Source organism: Marmota flaviventris, chromosome 12 (genome assembly GCF_047511675.1).
Source record: "Marmota flaviventris isolate mMarFla1 chromosome 12, mMarFla1.hap1, whole genome shotgun sequence".
Classification (NCBI taxonomy): Eukaryota; Metazoa; Chordata; class Mammalia; order Rodentia; family Sciuridae; genus Marmota; species Marmota flaviventris.
This window is the reverse complement of record NC_092509.1, coordinates 101,695,165-101,719,696: the sequence shown is the minus strand read 5'-3', so window position 1 is coordinate 101,719,696 and position 24,532 is coordinate 101,695,165. Positions and strand designations below refer to the sequence as shown.

The 24,532-nt window shown below is 39.8% G+C and overlaps 1 protein-coding gene across 5 annotated transcripts in view; it reads left to right on the top strand.

The window, feature by feature from the left end:
• The window catches only part of Rabgap1l (RAB GTPase activating protein 1 like), a 620,475-nt gene that overhangs the window by 578,396 nt on the left and 17,547 nt on the right, over positions 1–24,532 (top strand). For 3 of the 5 annotated variants that reach the window (XM_071600291.1, XM_071600292.1, XM_071600293.1), the window contains 2 exons: positions 6,286–6,378; positions 17,299–17,409. In XM_071600291.1, coding sequence (XP_071456392.1) covers positions 6,286–6,378; positions 17,299–17,409 — 204 coding nt within the window. Of the gene's footprint in view, positions 1–6,285; positions 6,379–6,564; positions 6,866–12,139; positions 13,229–17,298; positions 17,410–24,532 lie in introns of those variants that run through there. The other 2 variants (XM_027935052.2, XM_027935057.3) reach the window with 2 other exon arrangements.

Below are 24,532 nucleotides of genomic sequence, written 5' to 3'. Positions count from 1 at the left end.
TTGTTATCAGGGGAACCGTTGAAAAAGCCCATTCAATTTAGTGCAGTGTCTTTCAAAATGCTGCCATGAAGTCATTTTAGAGGGTCTGAACAGGCATTTTAACAGTAGAATACAATAAACCCATCATGGAAATGCCAGTGGATACTGGACCGATCCTTAGCAAGAACTAAAAAAGTACCTCGTGGGTACCACTTGGCCAACACCACAGCCAGTTGCGGGTGGTTATAGGAGGAGAGAGCAGCAAGGGACCACATGAGTCTGCGCATTGGCTGGGACCAGTGGTTTTTATCTTTGCTTACTGCTGTCTAGTTTGATCCCCTGCTGTTTTTAATGGAAGGATTAGTAATTTACAGTTTATTTTATATTGGCATATTTATTGTTGACTATAAAATGAAGGACGAGGGAATTTTTATCTTCAGCAAGTGTTGACTTTCAACTGAATTTTGTAAACATTAAATAGTTCCATGAATAGCAGTTATTATTTATAATATTTTGGTTAGTTTCCTGTAGTTACCATAAAAGATAACTACAGACTTAGTGGTTAAAAGAACATGCAGTTCTCTAGGTTAGAATAGGACATGGGTCTCGCTGGGCTAAAATGAGGGCATTGAGGGGCCAAATTTCTCCCCTGATGTCATTGGGAAGAATCCATTCCCTCCCATTTTCCAGCGTTCAGAGACTGCTCACATTCCCCTACTTGGAGGACTTTGCTTCCGTCATCCAAGCCAGCAACGTTGACTTTCTTTTTGGGCCTCCATCTGTAGCACTCACAGCTTCCTTTGAGTAAAGTCTGGAAAAGTTCTCCTCCTTTAAAGAACTGTGTCATTTCACCAAATCACCTAATAATCTAAAATCTTCCTGTCTCAAGTCCTTAGCTTAAACCACGTCTGCAAAACCCATTTTGCCATGAAGATAGCATATTCACAGGCTCCAGGGATTAGAATGCAGACATCTTTGAGAAACGATTGTTCCATTTTGACTCCAGTTTCCAAATTGATTGTTTTCTTGCAAAATAAATCTGTTTTTTTTAAATGGTTGATTTAAAGAAAAGTAGTAAGTAAAATGTGAATAGATGGCAAAAATAGAGAAGGAATATTCAAATGGCTAATATTTGAGAAGCATTTTACCAGAGTTTGCCCAGTCTCAGGAAGAAGCAGTGTGCATGAGGGAGCCGACCCCCCAGGCCCAGACTGCTCTGCTGCAACTCGTGGGTCTTCCTCAGCTCTAGCCACAGGTGTTCGGTGTCCACATCCTGCAGAGAGGATGCACCAAGCAAGCAATCTCTGAAAGCCCGCCCGTTGCCATTTACTAATTCCATGCAAATAAATATTTATGATATGAATTTAAATGTCAGGGGCAAGCACAGTGTGAAATATCACTAAATGCCATAAACAGTTCAAGAGATGAAACTGGTTCTCTCTTAAAATGCTATCTTCCCAAACTAGTTGTCAAGCCCCAAATGTTGAGCTTGGCTGGGTGTTAAAACAATCCCTGTCATAGTCATTTGCAGGTGTCGTGCCAGGGTTGGATGTTCCATTTTTCTCTTTCTGTTCGTTTGGTGGTGGTTGTTGTTGTTGTTTAGAATTTTTTTTTAATATTTATTTTTTAGTTTTCGGCGGGCACAACATCTTTGTTTGTATGTGGTGCTGAGGATCGAACCTGGGCTGCACGCATGCCAGGCGAGCGCGCTACCGCTTGAGCCACATCCCCAGCCCCGGTTGTTGTTGTTTTTAAGTTGTAGATGGACACAGTTCATTTATTTATTTATGTGGTACTGAGGATCAAACCCGGGGGCTCATACATTCTAGGTAAATGCTCCACCACTGAGCCACAACCCCAGCCCTGGTTGGTTGTTTTTAATAAATACCATTTCTGAGTGGTGAGTGCTCATTATCAGTTGAACTCATGGAAACAGTTGTGGATTCTGCCAGATTTCTGAACATAGCCAAACAGTGAATGCTGGAGAGGCTGAGGGTAGATAGCTGGTGGAACAGGACCTCCACATTAGGTAACCATTAAAAAGGAGGGATAGCTGGACTTGGGAGGCTGAGGCAAGAGAATCATGAATTCAAAGCCAGCCTCAGAAAAGGTGAGGTGCTAAGCAATTCAGCGAGACCTCTCTAAATAAAATATAAAACAGGGCTGGAGATGTGACTCAGTGGTTAAGTGCCCTTGGGTTCAATTCCCAGTACCAAAAAAAAGGAGGGGTGATTCTTAATATCTTCACATATTCTTCAAGAGCATACCTTCATTAAATTGATTTAACTTTAAATTTAAAAGGAGAAATACCTATGCTGCTCTTGAGATAATGGGTTGTTTTATTCTAGTAATTTTTAGTGACCTTTTTAATTATTAAAACTACCTAATGGAGAGGTTTTTCTTATTCCTTTATCTAATAAGAATTTCTAGCCTCAATATTCCATTCCCTGAAATAAAATGCAAATTTGCCCTGAAATGTAGTTTTAAAAACAAAAGTCTGTTTTCTTAGATTACTTCATAAATAACGAGTACCATATCAGCTCTCCTCTCCCCCTTCACATTGTGGCGATTACAGGTAGATGCTCAATATCACCGCGCAGCACAAGATAAATAAGCTTCCAAGGTTTCCTAGCAACATATTGTTCTGGGAACCTGCTGTTTCCCTGAACAAAATGAAGCCAAACATCCTAGAATCTCAGCCAGATGGGAAAGGATTAGCTTATGGAGGATGTTTCGTGTATTTTTTTTTAAAAAAAAATTCACTTGGAAATGAACCTTTTAACATAAGTAGCTTAAAAAAAACAACACTCTTTTACATGTAAAAAAATCTTAGTGATAGAATTTTTTTTAAAATATGGTTTTAGAAGAATTTTCTAGGAACAAGTTGCAATATGTAATTCAGTCATTGATGAACAGATCCATTTTAGAACAGTAGAAAATGCTTCCACCTGGGACTGAAATTCAGCCTTCACCCTGCGGTACGGCATCCCAATTGCAAAGATGTTGAACACCTCCCATCTGGTGGGTTGGGGCTGCTGAGTAGACGCTTCAAGGCACCTTCAGCTGCCCCCACGGCCCTGCTTCTGGGGATAACACTCAACACCTTGCCACTGCATAAAACCCTGGGACTTCTCCCCTCTTTTCCAGGGCTCCAGGGTTGTTTCATTTGCTACTTGATCTTCAGAGTCTGTGTCTGGTTTTTTGATTAGTTCATACAGAGAAAGGGAATTACAATCGAATTCCAGAAAAATCTAGAAAAATATGGTTGTTTTCCTAGCACAGGTCTGTGTGTTTCCCTTGTTTATCTAGCCATCTGTGAAGTCACACAGTTGGTAGGTGGTGCTTTCCTTCCTGCTGCTCTCTGGTTGGTCACAGTGCATTGTGGAAGGTCTCTGGAGATGGATTAGTGTTTCTCATGACCGCACTCAATGGTGGCCTTGTAATTCAGTTACACCCTCGAAAGTGTCCCCATTTGTTTGAAAGGGAGATATTTTTTCATCAGCCAGATGAATATTCTCACAACGTGGTTGTCTAGTGATTTGGACTGAGTTTGTGAAACTTCCCAACTGTGCTCAGAAGCAGAAAATTCCAGAATTTCACAGTGCTCCTGGATAGAAATAACAAAGTAATTAGAATGAAGAGAGTGATACCTGGAGTCTGCTTTTTTTTTAATATTTATTTTTTAATTTTAGGTGGACACAATATCTTTATTTTATTTTATGTGGTTCTGAGAATCGAACCCAGTGCCTCACGCATACTAGGCAAGCACGCTACCACCTAAGCCACATCCCCAGCCCTGTAGTCTGCTTTTTAATTTAACTCTGTAGTCAGATTCCAGAGTATTAAAACTGTCTTTAAAATTATAAAATAATTATGAATATGCTGGTTGCTTTCCATTCTCTTCGGCTGTCTCTCACACACATACATGTTTTCCAAACGTCATACTTTGAACCGAGGAAGAACCTGTCGAGGGCCCAGGATAGACCCATCCTGTGCTCATTGTCATGGTGGATACCGAGGGTACAGACCACGTCCTTGCCTTCCTGCTCCTCAAGATGTTTGCAAAGTGGCATGTTTATAATCTCAAAAACAAAACTGCTTTTCTTCATTTCAAGTCCCTTTCTCAGGCATCTAAACACTAAGGAAAGATTTTGGTGTTTAAAGGAATTACATGGGGCAGTGTAGCTCAGCGGTAGAGCACTTGCCTTGCAAATGCGAGGCCCTGGGTTCAATCCTCAGCACCACATAAAAATAAATAAATAAAATAAAGGAATTGTAAAAAGAAAACATGGTATATATAGACAATGGAATATAAAAATAAAAAATAAAGGCATTGTGTCCAACTACAACTTATAAAAAAGAAATAAAGGAATTACATAATTTGGCCTTTTAAGGAAAGGCTGAAAGTAGACCTGATTTGTCATGTGGAGCAGAATAGGTTGTAATATGTTCATTTCGACTAAAGCTTTTTTTTTTTTTAATTCAAAATTTTCTATTATCCAAGCATTTCTTTAGATTTCTCATTTATATGTTATTTAACTCTCCTGTCAAGCATTATGAGGTAGAAATTTATTTACCCATCATTTTATAGATGAACAACTGAGGCCGAGAAGTTAAATACCTCTTTGCAGAGAGATTACAAAGTTTGTAAATAAGTAATGAGCATTGGGACCCAGGTTTGTCCGGTGCCAAATTCTATGATCTTTATGGTATGCTGTGTTTATTTATTTATTTTTAAAATCAAAGATTCTATATGATTCCAGTCCTTTCAGAAAGAGTCAACTACTGTCTTTTGAGGATGACATTATTTTAGCAAGAAGTAGATGAGTTGTTTATAGATGTTGAGATGATTTATTGTTGTTTCAGTACAGTGATACTGTATTTTTTCAAGTTTCATCGTCAAATTTTAGATCTTTGTTTTTGGTATATTAACCCATTTAAAGACATTTATTATTGCTCAACTTTTTACTTCTATTAAACAATTTTTATTTTCAATATGATAGAAGACTGAATTACACTTAATGATAGTTAAAATTAATAGTACTATTAAATACATAGATGAGAAGAGTTGTGACAGCAGTATTTAAAGTAGGTGGACAGACTGTGGCTGTTTTTGTGAATGGAGCTTTGCTGGAACATAGCCACACTCATCCCCTTATGTGTCACCTGAGGCAGCTTTTTTGTTGTTGTTCTATTAAGTTATATATGACAGTAGAATGCACTTTGACACGTCATCTATAAATGGGAGTATAACTTCTCATTCTTCTGGTTGTACTTGATATAGAATCACACCGGTCATGTCGTCATTTATGCACAATAGGGTAATTATGTCTAATTCATTCTACTACCCTTCATACCCCTCCCCTCTCTTCACTCCCTTCTGCCTAACCCCAAGTAACTCTATTCTTTCATAGCTCCAGCATCCCTGCTTTATTTTGAATTAGCATCCACATATCAGAGAAAACATTTGGCCTGTGTTTTTTTTGGATTGGCTTATTTTGCTTAGCATGATATTCTCTAGTTCCATCCATTTATTGGCAAATGCCATCATTTTATTCTTCTTTAAGGCTTAGTAATATTCCATTGTGTGTGTGTGTGTGTGTATACATTTTCTTTATCCATTCATCTGTTGAAAGACAACTAGGTTGGTTAGCTATTGTGAGTTGTGCTGCTATATACATGGATGTGGCTGCATCACTGTAGTATGCTGATTTTGAGTCCTGGGTATAAACTGAGGAGTGGGATAGCTGGGTCAAATGGTGGTTCCATTCCAACTTTTCTGAGGAATCTCCATACCACTTTTCATAATGGTTGCACTAATTTGCTGTCTCACTAGCAATGTATGAGTGTGCTTTTTTCCCCCATCTTCATGCAATAGCAAGAGTTGAATGGCTGTGACCTTGATCTTATTGCCTGTACAGCCAAAAATACACTCTCTGGCCCTTTACGGGAGAAGTTTGCCAAGCCTTGCTTTAGAATATAGGCTTCCCCCCAGCCTTTGGCTGGGAATGTTCCTTTAGAATGCCAGAAGCATTGGGGAGTTTTTTTCCCAGCCAGGTGTGGTGGCACATGCCTGTAATCCTAGAGACTCTGGAGGCCGAAGCAGGAGGATGGCAAGTTCAAGGACAGCCTTGGCAACTTAGTGAGACCCTGTCTCTAAATAAATAAATAAATAGAAAGGACTGGGGATGTAGCTCAGTGGTAGAGCACCCCTGGGTTCAATCCCAGTATTGTGGTGTCGGGGGGCGGGCAGCGGGGATCCTAAATGATTGTCTTGTCTAATGCAATTTTCTCAAAACTCTGCAGGTACCAACCAAAAAGCTGAAAAAATATGAAAAAGAATATCAGACAATGCGAGAGAGTCAACTGCAGCAGGAAGACCCAATGGATAGATACAAGGTATGGGAGGTACTGTGCACCTGTCAGCAGTGTGCCTTTTTATCTGAAAGCAGCAGTTGTGGGGATTTCATTTCCCTCTGGCCCACCCCAGTCCACCGAGCACTGTCTCGTCATGCTGACTGTCCAGGTGTGTCTTCGTTTCTGGAGACTCCCAAGTAGCCAACCATAATATTTCTTTTCTCTCAGTTTGTATATTTGTAGGTAACTCCAGCTGTTGCATTTATACTGGAAATCTTCATAAGAAGCTGAGAGAAAGGGAAAAAGAAAATGAGAAAGTGGCTTTCTACTTTCAAAAATGAGAAAAAAAGGAAAATGGCAAAGTACTGTTTTAGCTGTGCATGATCACTTCCTCAGAGACTTTTAGAAGGTGAACTGTTGCAAGACTGGCACAAGGATGTTTCAAACTTATTTCTGCCTGTAGCAAATGTTAAAAAGACAGACTTACTTGGAAGGAAAAATAAAAAACCACAAAGGTACCTCAAGCCCAGTAATGGAGTTTGTTGCAACATTACTTCTATAAACAAATTCATGGGTAATGGTGACATTTGACACAGTATGCAGTCTTAGAATCAAAGTGATTTTATTTTAATCTCTTAATTGTGGATTTTTTTTTAAAATTAGGCCATTTGTGATCACAATAGTAATTAGCAACACTGGTCCCTGAATAGTGTTGGGAAATACTGATTGCCAACTTACTTTTTCCAAGTGAAACATTTTTGTCTTAATTCTTCAGACTCATGCAGATGCACAAGTCCCTCCCTCTCATTACCCCACTAATGCCAAAATGTCCTGCCAAGAGAAGTATTATGGTAGCCTTGTTAATGAAATCACCCAGAGTGGGATGGCTTCCACCGTGGTAACTAGAGTTGCCTTTATGTGGGCAGCACAGTCACACAGTGCATCTTCAATGTGTTGCTGAACTGAACAGCGTGGAATGTGTACAGAGGAGCAGGGTGGAAGGAGTGTATGGATTTTGTAGTCAGAAGACCTGAATTGAAATTGTGGCTCTTAAGAGAAAGGGCACAGGATTTGGAAACCTAATTGGAGATTTTAGAATCTATGCTGCTGTTCAGCATCTTGGACTAGTTATTTTTTTTTTCACATCTGTTAAATGTGTAGTGAACATAATTTCTTGATGGATTTGTGCGAGGTTGAGGGATGTTGTGTGTTAAGTACTCGGCACAGGGTTAATGTTCAGTAAATTTGGTTATTATTAGCTTATGAAGACTACTACCACAAATTATCCAAGAATTACTGAAATAACATAACCTCACATTGGTCTGCCCCTCCAGTCCCTCATGGATCTTCCTCTATTTCTCCCAGGTATTGCTACTGAGTAACCTACCACCAGTCAGTATGCTTCTCCCCTTGCTTATAGAACTGGCTCAGGAGCTGCGAATAAAATCCCACATAGAGCTACGACAGATAACTACCACCAGATAAGAGCTAAAGCTACTTCCCACCACCATTGTTCCACAATAAGTCCAATTTTAATGTTGGTCCTATAACACTCTACTGTAAAAAGTTTTGAAGGTAGTAATGGTAGATCCAGAATGAAACCCTACTACTGCTTATATAGTTTTAATTTCCTTAATGCCACCATCATTATGGAAAAAAAATCTAAAGAGTGCTTTAAAGTAAAAGAGGAAAATGAAAACCCAGCCTTGTACTTTTAAAAACAGGCTAGGACTGAACTGTTACCATGTTTTTCTTTCTTTTGTCAAAGCAGGTATGTATAAATAAATAGTAAAATGTGTGTTATTTTTAAAAAGTGCTTATAACATGTAGGATTATCAGTTAGTATATTTTTCATTGAAGGACTAAATTTTCATTGAAAAATTAAACTCTATGGTTTTGTTTTGAATGCAAATATTTTAAATTCAAGTGTTGTAGTGTCTTATTTGCACATATCAGATAACCTCAGTAATTGTTCCTTTTGGATGATTGTAATAGCTTCTCACTATATTATCTAGGGTAGCATCTCTCAGTGTTTTCAACGATATCCAGGCATTTGTCTGGTGATGGGCGTGGTAAATTATAATTCCATTTTCAATATAGTTGACAACACATATGACAAGATAGTTTCCAGCCATCAACAGATTTGGTCCTTCAGATGATTAACATCTAGTTTGAGAAGCTAATGGTAAGATAGGGGATGTAGCTTAGTAGAGGAGTGCTTACCTTGCATGTAAAGTGTAAAGTGTGTAAATCCCTGGGTTCAATCCAGAATATCAAAAATTTAAAAAAAAGAAACTAATCATTATTTTAATTAAAGTAGTGAAGTATTTTAGAAAATACCTTTATAATACTTAATCTTGTCAAGAATAAGATCTCTGCTGATAATGAACACTTTGTAATTTTTAGATTTTGGACTAGGAACCCAGTTTAAGTAAGTGCTTTAAGAATAATGTGAGGGGTGGGCTGGGGTTGTGGCTCAGTGGTAGATTGCCTGCTGAGCATGTGTGAGGCACTGGGTTTGATTCTCAGCACCATATTAAATAAATAAATTAAGATTTTTTTTAAAAAATAATAACCAGGAAAGATCTTTTAAGGCATTGAGTGAGAATTTTGCATCAGTTCAGTATCCACTCATCCCGAACTTTGGAACCCACACTGCTTAAAATGCCACATCTACCCCTAGTTTGCCATATGGCAACAGAGTTTGGAAGACAGTGGGAATTTTTACTTATTATTTTTATTTTTAAAAAATTTTTTTCCTACTTCTTTCAATTTTTACTTTTTAAATGCCTAGAAATGTCATACAACAGAGGTATTTCAGATGATGCTATTTCTCATGGTCTTGGTGGCATACATCAAAGTGCTCTTGTAACCGGGCATGGCAGTACACACCTGGAGTCCCAGCTACTTGGGAAGTTGAAGCATGAGGATCACCTGTGCTCACAAATTTAAGACCAGCCTGAACAACTTATCAAGACCCTATGTTTAAAAAAAAAAGGTATGGCAGAAAAGGCAGAATTTGAATCAAAGATGGCCCTTAGAATTGCAGTCACACTTCTTGCTGTGTCCGTCTAAGCATGTGCTTGTGCATATTTTTATGACATATGCAAACATTTACTTTCTTGAGTTACCTAGCCATTCTCACTTTTATCCAACACTTCAATCTCAGACAAAAAAAATACAATAAAATAATGTTAGTATAAATTTAAATTCTAAAACCATAATCATGATGAAAAATGTTCTGAGTTTAGGCAGTGATAATGGTCACACAATTTTGTGAATATCCTAAAGCCACTAAATTGTACATTTTAAGAGCATGGTTTTATGGTAGGTAAATTACAGCCCTCCACCAAAGGAAAAACAAACCCAAGCTAAATGTTCTAGTCTACCATCTTCCTTTTTATGGACCCCAAATCACACCAGATGTACCTGTGTAGAAGCCACACTAGTGGGAAGGAGGCCTTCCTGTCAGAATCTGAGCTAATTAATGATCATCAACCCCATGTGTACCCTTATTTGTAGGGGAAAGACGAAGACAAATGGGTGGTATGTTCATTTTTAGTGATGCTTTTTAATTTCTAGATATAATATTAGCAGTGCCTACACATACATATGCACAGAGACATGTGCATACGTGAATAGGTGACACCCACACATCCTGCACTGCCTGTCTTGGCATCAGTTTGTATGTGACCTCAGTGAACCCCACATCGCCTGCTTCAGGGTTCTCTTTCTGGTTCATTTCATGACAAGATTCAAAAGACAGAAAGGAATATAGAATATTTTAAATCGTTTTTAACATCCTTCTTAACTTGGGGTTGGCTCAATTTGTGGAATAGTCTTTATCTACTCCAGTGTTTTGATTTGTGAATTTCTTGATTGATTTCTAATGAGGTGGAATGTGGGGTGAGGATATAGCTATAGAAATGCATCAAGTACATTTCCACTTTTGCACAACTCCCCAGAAAACATGTTTATGGATAGGTATAGTTCTTTAGAACATTTTTAAAATTAGTAACCAAGCCCCTAGCAAACACCCTTTTCAGAATCAAAATACTGTTTCTATCTTAAGGTAGTGAAATGTTTTTGTTTTGTTTGGGGGGGTGCCCCCCCCAGCCACAGGGGTGGAGTACCAGGGATTAAACTCAGGGGAACTCACCCGCTGAGCCACATCCCCAGCTCTATTTTGTATTTTAGTTAGAGACAGGATCTCACTATTGCTGAGGCTGGCTTTGAACTCTAGATTCTTCTCTCCTTCCTCAGCCTCCTGAGCTGCTGGGATCACAGACATGCGCCACTGTGCCCAGCAGTGAAATGAAATGTTATTGTGGGGAAAGGTGGTTTCTAGGGACATAAGACTTCGTGCATATGCTCTTCCTTTTAATTAGAGAACTATTCACAAATGGGGGCAAGCCTTGAAAATGCAGCTAAGTAATTTAATTAAGTTCAGTGAATCTCCCAGAGCATAGTTAAGGTTACCTGTTCTGGATGGGAAAATCCTACAGAGTCTGGAAAGCTCAACTCTCTTGAGTTTGAGATACAGATAGTATTTTCTTTTCTTCTCCTCCTTCTCTTTCCACAATACAAAGGACTGAACTAGGGGCACTTTACTATTTTTGTAGAGCAATTGTTACTATGTATAATTTTTAAAGCTTTTTAAATTATACATAGTAAAAAATCATACAAAATAGTGACATAAAACTTAATTATACTTATATTATTTGCCATTTTCATGTATTTATTAAAATGATTTAGAGCAACTGTCACATTTTAAAAACTTGAACAAATGAACATGTTTAAATTGTAGTAAATTTCTTACCTATAAACTCTTTTGTTTATAGGTACTTTCCTCCCTCTGTGTTGGGTCTTTCCTTGCTCATGGAAGTCAAGATAAGTGAATCCATGTTGAAAAATGTTGTTCTGCCAGTGAAAGCTTACATTTTATCATTTTCTCATGAAAGGATACTGTTACTGGCTTTCAGAAATATTTATTTTAGGACATATGTTTTTAATAGTAATGGATACAAGTTGCTTGTGATAACTAATGGTCTATTTGGGAAGGCTGCCACTTTCTTTTTGACCTGCATAACAATGAGCTTATTGTTGTAGGACCTTGGAGACCACAGCTAGAGCCCTGGGGGCTTCTCAAGCACAGTAGCTAGCAAGGAACTGAGGCTTCTATGCTCTGGTGTTCTGACTGGCTTGGTCCAGCCCTGAGGGGAGGTTTAAGTGCAAAGCACCTGAATTTTGAGTGTGTTTCTTGATGATCTTCAGAATCCTCCAGATATTCTCTTTTAATTTTTAGAAAGTTTTGTTTCCTGTTAACCTGAGAAAATATGACACTAATATGTTTCTACATCTTCTGTAACCTATTTGTTTTTAAAATACTTGTTGGTATGCTAAAGAAGAGCAGAGATCCACAAGTAACAGTCTTTGGGCCAAATCTAGCTCACTGCTGGTTTTTGTAAATAAAGTTTTATTGGAACACAGCCACATCTTTTTGTTTACTTATTGCCTCGGGCTGCATTAAAAATGACTGTGGTAGAGCTGAGTGATTTCAACACAGATGTGTGACCTGCAAAGCCTGAAATATTTACTCTCTGGCTATTCACATTAAAAGTTTACTGACCCCAGGGGCTGGGGTTGTAGCTCAGTGGTGAAGCACTTACCTAGCATGTGTGAGGTACTGGATTTGATTCTCAGCACCGCATATAAATAAATAAAATAAATGTCTATCAACAACTAAAAAAAAAAAAAAGTTTACTGACCCTGTGCCAGAGTATCATTTAAGATTTTTTTTTATTTTAATGCTAAGAGAAATGCAGTCTGGTCTGCCAACTGTCAGTTATCACCAAAAAGATTTTGTTTTTAGTTTGACATTTAAATTTTTTAAAGTCTCCACCAGAAAGATAAAATTGGATGTGATGAGAAAGAAATGAAAGCATTAAACAGTTTCAGATACCAGATTTTCTCCTCAGATCTCCATTTACATGCAATATAGACATTTGAACATTTCATCTGTGGACATTTGTCTTTGTATGTCAAAAATTGTATGCTGAAAATTTGAAAATGATTATCAACTCTTTTAAAAGAGGTATCCAAAAGAAAGCATGGATGCATTGCATGTGTTGTTGCTAATTAAGTTGTACTGGGTCTTTTAGAAAAACATTTTTTCCTGACCCTTAGATGTCTTTAAAAAAGCATGAGCCAAGAATTCATCATAGCAGCAGACAACACACCCAAAATATTGAGCCAGGGTTTATGTAGCCACCTCCTTCCCCGTCATTTTTTCCCCTAGCGCTTAGTTTATTTTCTGCTGATTGCCAGTTCACATTTCTCTGGTTTCTCATCTTGGAGTAAATGATTTCACCCTCCTTTGGACTGCTTGATGCCGGCTTCAGCCTCCAGAAACAAATGAGAACTGGGATCAGTTTTTCTTTTGGATTTCCCTGCTCAGCGATTTCATTCTTTTGCCTGAAGATGAACTATTTTGCAAGGCTGCTGACCTTGTCATAGAGGGAAGTTCCTCCTGTCAGCATTAATAGCAATATCCACAGCTCACCCTGTAGTTGCTCATACTTCTACAGCCAGCGTCTTCATCAGTCATAAGAGCTGCAAATAGCAGTGTGGGGAGGGAGGAGTTTGCAAGTAGAGCCTTCCTGGGTTGAGACTTGCCACTTGGCTGCCTTTGGCATACTTTATTCCATCGAATGTTAGCAGCAGGAACTTAGAGCATACGACTCTAAGAAAAAATAGCATTAACAAGTGTGTTTTGTTACTGTCATTTCCTGTATGTATTAGTAGGTGTGTGATTTCATTGGATATTCCTTTTTTTTCGATTGTCTTTGTACCTATGATTGAAAACGGTAGTTGGTCTATGACTTTTGAGGAGGTAAGTTTTTAATCTATGTGTGTCTGTATCAGCGTCTGTCTCTTTGAAAAATGCAGTATCCTCCTCCCAAAAGTTACTAAAGGCACTTTCCCAGCTGTGGGGAGGAACTCCTGAGGAAAGTCTACCTTCTGTGGGAATAGTGTAATTTGTGTGAGATGGAGTTTGTTTCAGACAGCGGGAGGCCAGTTTTAAGGATTATGTAACCAACATCTCCTGCACTCTTCTGAAAGGCCAGGGGAACAGTCGGTTTGTTTTGCTTACAGTCTGGGCCTTCAGCACGTCTGCTTTTGTAAACGTGCAGCCTGTCAACAACTCCAAGGTGACACAGATTATCTGGCTGAACTGAAGTCTCTCCTGGGCGGACTTCACCAACATTCAAAATGAACATATTGCCTTTTCCAGGCCCATCAAACCTAACTTAACTTCTTCATTCCAGTGGAAAGGCAAACTTTTTCTGAAATCAGTCAGTTCTGAAAACCGTTTCAGCTCTTGGTAAGGGCTGGAAAAGCCAGCTGAGTGGTGTAATTTCTGCTGCCCCTTGATACACAGGGGCAGGTTCTTTGTAGAAAATCTCCATCTGGGTGGCAGCATCTCTTTGTAGCACTCAGTAGGCATCTGTAGCACCAAACAACATGTGAGGACCCCTGGCCACCCTAGGCTTGTACTTTGGAGGAGAATACTGCACTTTGGCCCCGTAGCTTGCTTTCCCACCTGTCTGTGAGTCAGAGCAGGCATCCTGACACCTCCCACCCTGCTGCTTGCTTTGCAAACACCAACCAGAAGCTTCTTGCTAAAGCAAAAGCCAGTAGGTGCGCCCCAGGCTCTTCTGCTTTTTAGCCCCTCACTTTCTCCGGGTCTTTCCCACCCACACCTGTGCCTTCAGCTGTGGGTCTCGGGCAAGGCTGAAGCTGCAGTAGTCCTTGTAGTGAGAAGTTGCAGTTAGAATTTCGGCGGAACTCACTTCTTTCCTCTGTAATACATAGTTTATCAAATGTTGATCTCTAACCAATAATGAAGTAGCTCCCTGGTACATTTTTAAAATACTTGAACATAGTGCTTTCCCACAAACAACATGTGAATTTACCTGGAGATGATTTAACTCAATTCTAAGCATATTACTGTAGCCTGAAAAACTGGTAGCTGCAACATTTTCACCTGTGCCAGATTAACCTAGTTACGTAATAGAGGAAGCATTTCTAAGGTGGAGTTCTACAGTACAGTTTTGGTAGGAGTGAGGCACTCATGTCAGGATTAGGTTTTGAAGTCGTCTTATCTTGATTTCTTGAGGGATTTATTGAGAACTGAGAAAAATCTCTTCCCACGTAAGCAGTCTGCTTTGTGAAATCCGTTGTGTTGAAATTGTGCTGGGTGTGGCTGCTCTTCTGTCAAGAAGGAAATTTATTAAAAGTTTTGAAACATGTTTTTAAAATCTAAGTGTTCTACAAGTATATAAGTTCAGAAATAAAGATACATCAGAAATAAATATTAGCTCTCAAGAACCTGTGAGAAATTGAGTTTCTTTGGCTTGCCCAATGTTCGACTGTAGAAACTCTGGCTGTGTCCCCTGGATACATAGATTAGTTCCTACGTTTATGCTGCTTTGGTAGCATGGACCCTGTGTGGGTTGAGGGAACAGACAGAATCAGATGAGTACGAGTTGCCCCTACAAATACAAATAACTGTCTCTTCAGAAATAGCTTGGGAAAGGGTTACACTATGCCTCTGTCACAAAGGAGATCCAGTATTTCAGATGGGGTATGACCTTATAACAGGAATGGACTTAAAACAAAATTTTATCCTTTTAGATGGAATTTAAATTCTAAATTTCCCCTTTTTTAAAAAACAAAACTTTTAAAAATCCTATTACAAATTTATTATATATTCCAAGAAAACTTGGAAACTTTCTTTTAAAAAGGACAAAGACAATAATGAAAATAATATACTACCCACAGTTAATATTTATTTTTATACTGTTAAACAAATGGGATTTTCTAGGTGGGCATGGTGGCACATGCCTGTAATCCCAGCAATTTGGTAGGCTGAGGCAGGAAGATTGCAAGTTCAAAGCCAGCCTCAGCAGTTTAGTGAGACCCTGTCTCAATATAAAAAATAAAAAGGGGGGCTGGGCTTGTGGCTCAGTGGTAGAGCGCTTGCCTCGCACACATGAGGTACTGGGTTTGATCCTCATCACCACATAAAAATAAATGAATAAAATAAAAATATTGTGCCCATTTACAACTAAAAAAAATTTAAAGAATAAAATAAAAAGGGTTAGGCATGTGGTTCAGTGGCCCAAATAATTTTCTCATTATTTGTCTTTTTCCCCCTACAAGGTAATAAGCATTTCCTCAGTTACTAGATATTTTTCTCTTAATATTCTAAAACTGAAATTTTGCCACTTAAGAGTATTTAAGTGATTTGGAATTATTTCCTTTTTTTATGTTTAGTAGATATCTTTCTCAAGAATTTTCTGATATCCCCCAACTATCTTAGTCTATTTTTTTTTCCAAAGAAAAAGATATAGTCAAGTTGGCTACACTGGCACATGCTTGAAATCCCAGCAACTCAGGAGGCTGATGAAGAAGGATCAATCATAAATTCCAGGCCAGCCCTATTAGCAAATCAGCAAGAACTTGTCTCAAAATAAAAAATAAAAAGGGCTAGGGGATGTATAGCTTAGTGGTAGAATATCCTTGGCCCAGTGTATAATAAGAAAGGGGGAAAAAAGAAAAAATAACAAAGAAAATATGCAAAGAGCAGGTTTCTCCCCTATCTTTCTTCTGACCGTCCCTTTTAATGGATCCTCTGCCTCCATGACAACCTCAGATTTTGCCCTTATCATCTGTTTCTTAGCCCTTCTTGGGAGGTGGGGGGGAGATGATTAGGTTCTCATGACAGACTGTTCTAAAGATAATAGAATTAACTTTGCCCCCTCTATTATACTGTGGAACACTCTCTTCTAAAACATATATTTATCTTCTTGTATTCTTTTTGTGTGTGTGTTTTTTTTTCCTCTCATCAGTGCTTTGTCTGCTTCTACCTCCCTTGCAGGAAAAAAAAGGGGGGGCGGGGTTAGAAGTGTAAATCTAAACTTGGTTTTGTCACATCTAAGTCTTTCCTGTCAGCTCTGTTTTGACTTGCTTGTAATTGCTAACAGGAGCAAAGAAAGCACAGATGATACTCTATAGAGTAGAAGGCACTAAACTGCTCTTCTGAGACTAGATATAAATGTACCAGACTCACAACCTCTAGTGAAGGGGAGACCTTATTTCATAAGCATCAGACACTTGGTTCTTTCATCATATAACTTTGCTTCAGATTTTTTCTGGGAGCAGAAAAAAATGAAAAAAACTTTTTTTATTTTTTAATGGGGGGAAAGGATCCAAGCTTAGTAATTTATTTTACCCAGAGTCTTTTTAATCTGAAGGAGCAAAATAGACATTTAGAAGACTTTTTATGGGGACTCTTATTGTTACTAATATAAAAGTAAATTGTATTCAGAAAAGTCAATGTGATCTCACTCACAGAATAAAAAATATCAGCTGATAGCAAGTCACAAGCCCAAGTATCTAGACTCTTGATTTAGTGTTCTTAAATATTCTCAATCATCTTGAACCCAGATCTTGGAAAACAATTTGGAGAAATGTCTAGTGTCATCCCTGCCGCGTCTTACCATTTCTCGTCAGGTCCAGGGTGGAGTTATTGTGCATGTGTCCAAGAATTGCTTGTCGTCTGCATTCTAGGTCTATGTGGGAACTTCATGGGATCGCGGGTATGTTTGGACACGCTGCTGTTTGTGGTCCACATTTCATGATGAGTCCGTCTGGGGGTCGTAAGGGACAGTTGCAAGCTGCACTGGGTAGAGTTCCGCAGCCGCACCGCTAGCCAGACGCTGCTGTTGCCCAGGCAGAGGCCCGCCTCCCTGTGCCACTGCGCCTTCTCCTTTTACACCTTTGGAAGTTCACTTTGTTGGTGTTGCTTGTTTTTCCTCACCAGTTGCTTCTGCTTCCATTTCTGCTGGTGCCTGCAGGCACTCATGCCCACCTCTGGCTCTTGCTCTTTTTGTACAGAGGGAGAACCGAAGATTACAGGAGGCCAGCATGAGGTTGGAGCAGGAGAATGATGACCTCGCCCATGAACTGGTAACCAGCAAAATCGCTCTGCGGAATGACTTAGATCAGGTAAATCTGTCACTCATGAGGTAGACATGAGACTAACTTCCTCAAGGGGGAGGACCAGGTAGTTCTCACTACATTCCTAGGCTCGCTGTTCTTGAGTGTGCTGCCTGGTATAGATGGATGGTGGCTGGCAGTGGGGAGGGCAGCTCGTGCTAACTGGAGAGAGCGGAAACCCCACACCTTTGAGAATGGGTGGCTCATTTCCAAAAGGCATGTGTGACGCTGATTTTTATACCTCTAAATTTCTCTTAGCATCTCTTCTCTTTATCAGTATTTTTTTAAACCAAAAGCTGCCCTCATAATTACCAAAGAGTATCAGAGTATACTATTGCCACCCTGACATCGTAGGCACCTTGCTGCTTGTTCCAATAATAAATGTGAAGTTTTACATGAAGTGCAAGCATTAAATGTTGGATTGTCGAATTGGCAGGCATCTTAGTGGCTGAGAGCCAGAGAGCCTGCACGTGAACCTCTTGGCACCCCCGACTTGCCAACCATGTGACCCTGGGCAGTCCTTTAGCTGCCCGTAGTTGCAAAAGTGTCTACCCTGGAGGGAAGATGTGAGAGTTAAGCTAAAGCACTTATAGTATGTGTTCAACAAACCTTCGCTGTTGCTAAGAGATCTCTAATGCTATAACTTTCCTTGTTCATTCCCAAAATGTTGACAGTCTTAGAACTTCCTGTTGCTACTGCTACCATTTCCTGAGATGATTGGCAAGGTGGAAGCAGTCTTGTGCAGACTTAAAATTTTTACTTTTTTTACTTCTAAAAAATAAATATTGCCAATGGTGCAGGGTTAGAAAAATTGAGACTTAGACTGTTGAAGGAAAGAAAAAGTCATTGTCTGTGCTTTAACTTTGCATTGACAGTATTTAAAACACAAGTCCACTGATAACATAATCTGCTTATGTGTTCATAATTGAAGCATGTGGTATTGCTCACTGGTAGAGCTCTTGTGCTCAAAGCACTAGGTTTGATCCCCAGCACTGCAAAAATAAATGAATAAAAATAAAGTTGGTAGAAGTAGTTTCTGTCATATCTTTTCCTCATATAAACAGCTAATTTTTTAGCTCAAAAGCTTTAACCATAGTAAGGTGGGAGATAAACATAAATATTGAGGAAATGGTGCTAATAAGGAAGGAAGGAAGCTGCAGGGGGCGGGTCAGCACTAAAGGAAGTTTGATTTCTATTTTTCTGTGCTGGGGATTAAACACAGGGCTTCATGCATGCTGAGCAAGCACTGTACCACTGAGCTACACCTTCAGCCTCCAGGTATAGTTGGTACAAAGCAGAACAACTATGCTGTTTGGGACATAGAAATAGAACAGTAGTCCATTTGAAAAATATTTGTCCTTTTAATCACAAATTCCATGTGGAAGTTGATTGAAATGAGATGAGGGAAGTGTGACCAAGACACAGCACCAAGGCAAGGGTCCCAGCAAAACCAGCCTCAGCCTGACCACATACTGCATCGCTAGTCTGGGCTCTATATTAGCTTCCCAAACAGTGTGGTTCACCCCCAATTCTGATAATGTTCTTAAGATGGCTAACTGAAAAAAAAAATGTAAGGAGTTGAACTCAGAGGGGCTCAGTGAAGTGAAAAGAGCTTGAAAGTTGTTTGAGAAATGTGTTTGGTGGTACCTGTTAAGTCTTGTATAAGATGTAAGCAAATAATAAAATTAATTTTTTAGATTTATTTTTTTTCTCTCTCCATATTTATTATTGGCTCATTATAGTTGCACATAGTGGTGGGATTCATTGTTACATATTCATTCATGCACACAGTGTGTAAAGTACAGTTTGGCCAATATTGCTCCCAGCACTTGCCCCTCCTTCCTTCACCTCTTACCTGGTCCCTTTCCTGTACTGATCTCCCTTTTATTTTCATGAGATCCACCCCTACCTTCCTTTTCTTTTCTCTCTCTAGCTTCCATGTATGGAGAAAACATGAGACTCTTGACCTTCTGAGTTTGGCTTATTTCACTTAACATAGTGGTCTCTAATTCTATCCACTTCCCTGCAAATGCATAATTTCATTTTTTTTATTGTGTGTGTGTATCATATTTTCTTTATTGGTGGACACCTCAACTGTTTCCATAATTTGGCTATTGTGAATTGTGCTGCTATAAACACAGGTATGCATTTATTGCTATAGTAAGATGCCTTTAATTCTTCAGGATAAGTATCAAGGAGTGACACATCTGGGTCATACGGTGGTTCCATGCCTAGTCTTTTGAGGAGCCTCCACATTGATTTTCATAATGGTTGTACTAATTTACTGTCCCACCAACAATGTGAAAGTATTACTTTTTCTCCATATTCTCTCTATCATTTATTATTATTTGTATTCTTGATGACCATTATTCTGACTCATGTGAGATGAAGTCTCTGTGTAGTTTGGATTGGCATTTCCTTAATGCTAACAGTGTTGAACATTTTTTCATATAGTCGTTGGCCGTTTGTATTTCTTCTTTTGAGAAGTGTCTGTTCAATTCATTTGCCCATTTATTAATTGGGTTATTTGATTTTGGAGTGTAAAGTTGTCTGAGTTCTTTATAATTTCTAGATATTAATCCAGGAGCTAGCAAAGATTCTCTCCCATTCTGTAGGTTCTCTCTTCATTTTCCTAATGATTTCCATTGCTGTGCAGAAGCTTTTTAATTTGATGCCATCCTAGTCTTGGCCTTGTTTCCTGATCTATAGGGGTCCTATTGAGAAAGGTGTAGCCTCTGCCTATATGTTGGAGTGTTGACCCATGTTTTCTTCTAGGATTTACAGAGTTTCTGGTCTAATTCCTAGATCTTTGATACACTTTGAGTTGAGTTTTATGATAGGGTAAAAATTAAAGATCTAGTCTCATTCTTCTACATATGAATAATCAGTTTTCCCAGCACCATTTGCTAAAAGGGCTGTCTTGAGCCAGGCCGGGTAGTGCACACGTGTAATCCAGCAGCTTGGGAGGCTGAGGCAGGAGGATGGAGAGTTCAAAGCCAGCCTCAGCAATTTAGTGAGGCCATAAGCAACTCGGTGAGATGCTGTCTCTAAATAAAATATTTAAAAAGAGCTGGGGATGTGGCTCAGTGGTTAAGTGCCCCTGAGTTTAATCCCTGGTATCCCCCTCCCCTCCCAAGTGCATGGCTTTTGGTACCTTTGTCAAGGAACAGATGACTGTTCCTTGTAGATGTGTGGGCTTTTTTCTGTGTCTTCTCTTCTGCACCATTGTATATGTGTCTGTTTTTATGCTAATAAAATGCAGTTTTGTGACTATTGCTCTGTAGTATAATTTCAAGTCGGGTATTATGATGCCTCCAGCGTTGCTTCTTTTGTCTTAGAATTGCTTTGACTATTCTCAGTCATTTTTTCTTACGAATTTAGGACTGTTTTGTTGTTGTTGTTGTTGTTCTGTGAAGAAGGTAATTGGTATTTTGATGAGGATTGCATTGAATCTGTGTATTGATTTTGGTAGTATGGACATTTTAATAATATTAATTCTGCCTGTCCATGAACATGGAAGGTCTTTTCATCTTCTGAGGTCTTCTTCAATTTCTTTCTTCAAAGTTCTATAGTTTTAATTGTGGAGTTCTTTCACCTTTTTGTTAGATTTATTCTTAGGTTTTTTTTTTTTTTTTTTTTTGAGGCTATTGTGAATGGAATTGCTTTCCTGATTTATTTCTCAGCAGATTCATTGTTGGTTCATGGAAAAACCATGGATTTTTTAATGTTGATTTTCATAACCTCCTATTTTGCTGAATTTGTTTATTAGCTCTAGGTTTTTTTTGTGTCTTCTAAGAATAGGATCATATTATCTGCAAACAGTGATAATTTGACTTCTTCCTTTCCTATTTTTATCCCTTTTATAAAATTGATTTTGTACTGAGTACCTAGTATGTGCTAACCACTATATGTAGCGATTTATAAGCATTATCTCATTTACTCGTTTTAATGAGCCCATGAAGCAAGTATTTTAGGTCCACTATTTAAAAATGAGGAAATTGATCTAATTAAACTCGAACTTGGAAAGCTATGCTAAAAAGTAGAGATTTAGATTGTTGTTTACTGCAGTGTAACTTAGAAGAATAAAAAGTAGAAATAAAATGCATGTTCAGTATTGGGGGAGATATAGTATATCTGTATCTTTTTGGAATAATTTTTGAACCAAAGGGATCAGAAAAACACTGTGCAATGGGATATGGGTGTTATGTAGGAAAATAATATACATAGCTTTAATCATCAGATAAATGTTATTTTAAAAGTCAGTTCACCTCCAAGAGAATCCTTTTTGTGGGTCAGTCTGAAATGGCTGCTATTATGGACACTCCTGACATAATCGAATACTTGGCTGCCTCGTGTGGGCACCACATCTATCCCTAAAGGAAGGACTCCAGCATTCCTTCCTCTTCTCCCTTTTTTCTTCTCTCTTGACTCCCTCTTTCAGAAAAGTAGTAATATCTGGATCCTGCCTTTTGAAGCCAATTATCTAAATGAAAGATAAAACTGCTCTTTTATGCTTATCTCCTCCTAACCTCTGAATTTGCAGTTTCTGCCCCAGCAGAGGTTTATGTGCCTATCCAACAGCCATCCCTACAATTCAGGTGTCCTGCCCTTGGTCCTCACAGAAGGGCACCATCACCTGAGAATGACACCAGGCCTCACCTCCTTCCCTCTTCTTTGGAGTCCCAGCTTACCAAAATCACTTCTCTCAACCCAAACAGCAAAACTTGGTAGTAGACATGAAAGCAGATTGTACCTGAGACAATATGGGAAATAAACACACACTCCTAGGTTATTAGGTACTTTCTCTAAACCAAGCATTCTTCACCCTTATTGTTGTAGTCATGGCTTTACCCTCCAGGGCACCAGGCACCAAAGGCTGGTCAGTTTTCCTTTGACAGGAAGATCTCTCTCCGACTCCTTAAATAAGAATTTCTGAGATTAGTAATTTCTGATGCTACCTGCTCTCAGGCCCTCCCTGCCCTTCCCTGTTCTCAGGGAACAAAAAGGAGAGAGAGAATTGGTACCTTCGCACTGAAGACTGAGCTCTTTCTAACTGGAGTTCTTAGACCAGAAGCTGTAGGCGATAAGTACTTGTTTTCTCTTAAATGGAACAACTGCCTGGCTGATTTCCGAAAGCTCCTCATCCCTGATTTTGACCAAGGCTTTCCTCAATAGGGCAGTGGATTCACAACCTCGCCACACAGGGCAGAGCTTGTTTTGCGTGTAGGTTGATGTCACAGGAGCCTTGGTTGCAGTCTGAGCTCTCAGCATCAGTAAGACATCTTAAGACATACACATGTGATTAGAAGACTTAAAAATGATGGAGTTCCACTCAGTCCCACTGTCAAATTATAAGGAACGTTTTATAATTTGGGTTCAAAAGTAGAATTTACATAACTATCTGTTTAGTATTATTTTCACTTGACATGAGAGATACCTTGAGGTGGAGCAGCTGGATGTTTAAAGATCCAGAAGCCTGCTTTTAGAGGAAACTTAGGTTATTTCAGATCTGATCCTATTTTGATGAGCACAGTTGTTCTTTATTATTCAGCACTAAGGAGAAGCTTTGGCTGCGGCTTCCTAGGAAACCGTGAGACTCCTCTTCACTTAGCACCCATGACTGTTGCTACAGTCAGAGTAGGGAGGCCTGAGCTACACCTAATGGGGACTGTTCAACAGAAAATGTGTAAATAAAACTAATAGGGCTTCAACATGAGTGTTCAAGTGTTTCTAAAAAGAGTTCCTCAGGGAAGTGTTTTTCCCCTTTTCTTATAGAGGTTTCCAAAACTAAAACAGCTGGATATACTGCAGGATTCAAGAAGCGTGCTACTGAAGTCAAGGTGGCATTGCCTACTCCTGCTGCGGTAGACCTTGAACCAGCGGGCTGGGGTTAGAGGGCGATAGAGTCTTTTCCACCTTCACTACCCAATAGTTCCAAATGCTCTGGAAGCAAGAGTTATTACCACTGAGCCAGGAGGCTCTGGACCTAGGTGGCAGCAAGCACAGAGAAGCAGGGCTGCGCTCTCTGCCAGTATCCAGCAGACTGTGCTGGCCTGGCCATCTGGGCGTGGGGGAGATATGGCAAACAAAGTCAGAAGCCACCTGGCCAGTTTGCATGATTCTTGGACAACCTTTGGCTGCTGTCAGCCAGGGATGGCTTCTTCACATAGCTGCCTCTCCTCTGCCTCGGGAGTCTTTCTGCCGGACTCATCCTGTGGCCCGCTGCCCACAGGCTGCTTCTGCAGGGACTTAGGGAACATTCATTTATTCACTGAGGACTTGGGGGAAAACCTGCCCCTGTCCCCATGTGGGTGTGGTGCTGGGGAAATAGTGAAGAGCAGAGGAGACATGGTTCCTCCTGGAGTTAGAGTGCAGTGGGCAAGATGCGCATCGCACATGGAGCTGTCCTAACATGCTATCAGGGAGACTGGAGAGGCGTGGACAGGGGGCCGGTCCAGATGGCAGTGAATAGGGTGGGTCTCAGGTCACACTTCAGTGCTGTGCAAATGTGTGGCTGGAACCTGGGGATGAGGTCGGGGGTCCTGGCGTATAAATAAGACAGTGTCCCCTCAGTTACACACACACCCCAGAGGGCTCTGTGACCCAGGTAGAACCAGCCTGCTCTCACCAGGCACGTCCTGGCACCCTGGAAACAGCCTGGAGTCTGGTTTCTGCTTTGGTTTCCCACTCGACTCTCTCTATCTTGGGTTTTGGTTTTAATTTCTCCCTGCTATACTGACTGACCAGTCTGAGCGGCTTGTGGGCCAGTTAACCTCAAGCCTGGCCTTGGTTGCTGTCTGTGGACCCGCCTGTCCACTTGCCTTTTCTGAATCCTCCCCATGCACTGCCATTTGGAAGCACCGCGAATGCTGTCATGACATCTGAGAATGAGGGAGAAGGGTGTGGAAAGAGAATGTCATTCATATCTGAATTCAGATCATAACTGTCATTTTAGATGTGTGACCCCAGACAATGTATTTGGTCTAGCCAAATCTCACTGTCATTAGCTGTAAAGGTGTTGTTGTGAGAATTAGGAATAATGTGTACCAAGTACCTGGCACGTAGATGGTCAGAGAAAGCAGCCCCCGCCACAACCCTGCAGTGAGCTGGGAAGAGAGGAAGGACTTGAGGT